The sequence below is a fragment of the Coenobita brevimanus genome, chromosome 53, assembly GCF_032717465.1.
Source record: "Coenobita brevimanus isolate Jiangsu-jjx chromosome 53, ASM3271746v2, whole genome shotgun sequence".
NCBI lineage: Eukaryota > Metazoa > Arthropoda > Malacostraca > Decapoda > Coenobitidae > Coenobita > Coenobita brevimanus.
This window is the reverse complement of record NC_137006.1, coordinates 11,193,929-11,198,622: the sequence shown is the minus strand read 5'-3', so window position 1 is coordinate 11,198,622 and position 4,694 is coordinate 11,193,929. Positions and strand designations below refer to the sequence as shown.

Sequence of the window (4,694 nt, the reverse complement as noted above, 5' to 3'; positions counted from 1 at the left end):
ATAATTTTTAATGTTCCACTCACTGAATATTGGTGCGATTTATGTACCATTGACAGCCTGGTAATAGTTCATGTTTTATGTGTTTATGACATATCAACGAGCAGCGTCAGAGAATTGACGTGTGATTCACTTTTTCGTACAACACTGTTGGTGGTTCTCTTTCTATTCTTTATATCTTTGTGCATCACACTGTGCATGCTATTTATTTATTCATATTTTTGTTTCATCTATAAGCAGAGAACTGTGAGAATATAAGATGGAAGTGTGGCCTGTTTTTTGCAAGACATTTATGATACGTCTTGTGTGTGTGTGTGTGTGTGTGTGTGTGTGTGTGTGTGTGTGTGTGTGTGTCTGTGTGTGTCTGTGTGTATGAGTGTGTGTGTGTGTGAAGGGATTTATCGATCTTTTCACTAGGTGCTCTGATGGTAGTTCTATTTTTTCTGTTTCTGGATCCTCTCATTTATAAAAGTTATAATGAGAGATGGTGCTGCAGTTGATAATAATGATGAAAACAAAGTGCAAAGTTACAAGTGCGAGGATATGCTTTTGTTCAGCTGACAGAAAATCTGGTATTCAAATGATGTGCACAGTTTCTGGCGGATATTCATTTTAATTTAATATTGAATTAAAAAGGCGTGACCAATTTAGACTTTACAATCTTAATGATTATTTTCTATACTATTATTTATTGTTATATTTTGTCAGTCCCCTTTCATTCTATTCTATTCTTTTTCTTTGTTTTAAGAAAAAGAATAAGATTCCAACGACGAGTACGAGTACGTGAAGTCGTGAACCATTTTCGCCCGTCTCTCTGGTGATAGTTGCGACGATACCGTCTTTCCAGGTCGTTCTCGTTGCTGCATATGTTTTGAAGTTCAATATTATCACAACAAACAGGAAAGTCAGTTTTGACCGGCACTCGAACACCGACGGTGAGGAATGGGTTAGTTTTCTCCCGGTTGCCTGTCATCATCATCTAGAACAGTGGTTCCCAACTCGTTTCAGGCCATGGACCACCAACCCAATAAGAAAAATGTTGTGGACCATTTCATTTTTGATTAAGTATAAAGACGTATACACAACAAGCATTTTTGATTGAAATACATTTATTCAAAATAATTTCGAGAAATTATACAAAATAATAGCCAGCTAACATTTTAATATTTCTTAAAAACATAATTTCCTGGAAATAGAATAGTTGTGTAACATTTTGCCCTAAAATTTATTTCTAACAAACAGAATTTTCAAATTATGCAGGAGTATACAACTAATAAACACTTTCCTTTCAAATTATATTCATTCATTTTTACTTGCAACCAGACTTTTGGATTCTTTTCTCACTCACAAGCTTTTCAATATTAGGAGCGGTACTTGATAATGCACAACGAATATCGCTTTCCACTGCAAGACGATTCCTCTGTTTCGACTTAATGTGCAGCAGACATGAAAACCCACTCTCACACATGTAAGTTGATGCAAATGGCAAAAGATATCTGAGTGCATGTGATGACAGATTTGGGTAAGTACCAGTCATGCTGGCCCAAAATTTTTCCATGGTAGATCGTTGGTACATATCTTGAGCCGCCAAATCATTTTTCAGCTCCAAAAATTCCTCCTGCAGATCCTCTGGAACACTGTGAACATCGCTTGTGAATGGATTCCTGATGAAAGATAACTCATCCCTTGTCATGTCCACCTCTGGAAACTAATGCTGAAATTCATCCCGCAGCTTTCGTAAATGCTCGAGAATTTGCATCTGAAAGCCTTTCTTTTCCCCGAGCACGGCATCTACACGTGGAAACTGAACCAAATTGTCACTTGCGACTCGTCCGATCCAGAGTTCTAGTTTCTCGAGAAAAGCCCTGATGATGCCTTGGTGAGAGAACAGATTTGCACATTTCCCTTGCAGCTGAAGATTCAATTTGTTCAAGATTCCAAAAATATCAGCAAGGTATGCAAGTTCTGATTCTGACTGTGTTAGCATATTTCTTAAATCCTCTTTCCCTTGAGACTGGAGAAAGAAAGTCAGTTCTTCTCTTAGTTCAAAAATTCTTTTGAGTACGTTCCCTGCTGACAACCACCGTACAGAAGTGTAGAACAACAACACCTCAAAGTCGGAACCCATGTCCTGACATAATTTTCTGAACAGCGTGGTGTTCACTGCTGATGATTTGATGTAATTAACCACCTTCACTAATCCTTTGAAAATGGCGTTCAGGTGATCCGGCAGTGTTTTTGACGCTAATGCCTCTCTGTGAATGAAGCAATGAATACCAGTTACCAATGGAGCACGCTGCTTCACCAACGCTTGGAAGCTTGATCTTGAGCCTAGCATTGCAGGTGCACCATCAGTGGTAACACCCACCAAATTTTTCCAATCCAGACCATTTGCTTTGAAGAAATTGTCAACAACTTCTAACACATCCTGAGCCCTTGTGGTGGTGCCAAGAGTCTTACAAAAGAGAAATTCTTCTTTGACGTCCCCATCAACCATGTATCGTGCAAACACCATTAGCTGAGAGGACAATGAGACATCAGTTGATTCATCCAACTGTATGGCAAACAATGGAGATTTCTTTATTTCATCCACAACTTGTTCACTGATGTTTTGTGAGATATCATCTATCCGTCTCGATACAGTGTTATTAGATACAGATATATCATTTAGCTTCCGTGCTGCGTCCTCACCGACAACAAGTCTCACCATTTCTTTTGCACAAGGTAGCACAAGTTGCTCTACAATTGTATGAGGCTTCTTGGCCTGTGCAACTTTGTATGCTACAATGTAGGAAGCTCGCACTGCATTGGAGGTCTTTTCATAGAATGTACCTGATGAGTCAAGGAGCTGCCGCTTGAGAGCTGATAACTGCCACTCAAAATAATCTTTATCCTTTTGCAACAAACTGGGGTGACACTTTTCGAGATGGAGCTTAAGCTTAGCTGGCTTCAGTGACTCATTCCCCAAGACTTTGAAGCAAATAACACACTGTGGTAATTCCATGCCATCTTTTTCTTGACAAGTGAAGCCGAATTTAATGTAGTCCTCTGAATACTTGCGCCTGACAGTCCTCCCCGCCATTGCTATTTATTCAGATCTGTGGGCAGTGCAAGGAAATATAAGTTACACGTTGAGTTTGGCAATACTAACGATAAAACGTAAGATGAAGTCAGTAATGTAACACCATGTGCCGTAAACAGCATAAACCAGCATAACACAGCACGCAGCATAACAATTGACCAGAAATATTTCACTCTGTTCACACTTCCTCCCTGCTTCATAAAAAAAAAACTACATTTTGCAGAAAAAAACGAAATCAAATTACACCAGACCTGTTAAACAGCGCAGGACGAATGATACAACTAATCATCTCAGCTGTTCGGTTGCTACTGGTGTCTGGCTAGTGGCCACAGCGCGGCAGCTGACAGGAATCAACAGGATGGCCTGTCACCTCCGCAATGAACTCACACCATGTCACTCAAACGCCACAATGAACAACACATCGAATATAAATGAATTAACAATAATTCTAACACAGCTTAAAGGCTGCCAATACATTTCTTAAATAGGAATAATATTATAAAATGAATGGCCATTTTTTTATTTTGATTAAATTGTTCGCACTGAGTTTTCAGTAAATTCAAAATTATATAGTCATTTTCAGTTTGTTACCAAATACAGTGGACATCCAGTGGACCACCCAAAAAGTCACCATGGACCACCAGTGGTCCATAGACCACCAGTTGGGAACCACTGATCTAGAAGCAGATTCTAGGTGGCAGACAGCTGTGACATGGTAGCTGAGCTCTATGGTTGGAGCGCTTTGTGGCATGTGAACTGCAGTTTGAGTCCCAAACATTTTTTTTTTTTTTTTTATGTGAACGTTTCGAAGGGTAGGCCAGTCTCCTGTTATTAAATATTGTCGACTACGAATCCCGACCCTCTGGCCCCTTCGCTTGGAAGGAAGCAAAGTGGGATTAGCAGTTACCAGTTACTGTTTAGACTGGAGGAAGAAGCTGAGAGAAAATATACTTTCTTGCTACATTTTGTACGCTAAACTGCAGCTCTCAGTTTTATCCTTAACTCTAATTTGTAACTTGTAGTTTGACACCTCATTGTTTGTAGTATGCAGGCATATGTCTGACTGATTTATTTTTCTTACTCGGTGTACCCATATGTGCATAAGAGTTGCTGTCATATTCCCTGCAACCATCACACGATTATATCCATGCAAGGGGAGGATTAGCAACAATGTTCATTATTTCCTTTATAACGGTGACTTTTCAATTGTATATGTGAAGGAGAAAGTAAAAGCAGGAATGTAGACAGGCGTTTCAAAGGACTTTGGAAGTGAGGCAGCAAAAAAACAGAAAAACAAAAAATCACTGGAACTTTTCTTCCCAGATTTTTACCCGTCTTTCCTTTAATCCATATCACCGATGCTTCCAGTGAACCGAATAGCAGCGAGTCTCTTGCTACTTTACCTTTCAGGTATAGGATTCTCTGCTTAGTAGATACATGTTTACACTATAAACGGCTGTCTTGTATTATGCCCACGTCATCACCAAGCCAGTCTAACAGTGAGGATCAAGAACCAAGTTTATGGGAATCTTTTGGCACGTCACTGTGGCACTATCTTCCCGGGAAGGTCCGATTTTCTTCTTGTAGGTCGAGGTGCTCACCATCCACTCACATG

General features: G+C 39.7%; 1 protein-coding gene across 1 annotated transcript; it reads right to left on the bottom strand.

Annotated features, from left to right (window-relative positions):
- Positions 1-1,705: 1,705 nt before the first annotated feature.
- LOC145400759 (zinc finger BED domain-containing protein 5-like) lies at positions 1,706-3,079 on the bottom strand. Its single transcript, XM_080273198.1, has one exon. The coding sequence runs from the start codon at positions 3,077-3,079 to the stop codon at positions 1,706-1,708; it is 1,374 nt and encodes a 457-aa protein (XP_080129324.1).
- Positions 3,080-4,694: the final 1,615 nt, after the last annotated feature.

What these genes read in the sequence shown, in the direction of transcription:
- LOC145400759 (XM_080273198.1), bottom strand. Translation starts at nt 3,079, where the DNA reads ATGGCGGGGAGGACTGTCAGGCGCAAGTATTCAGAGGACTACATTAAA.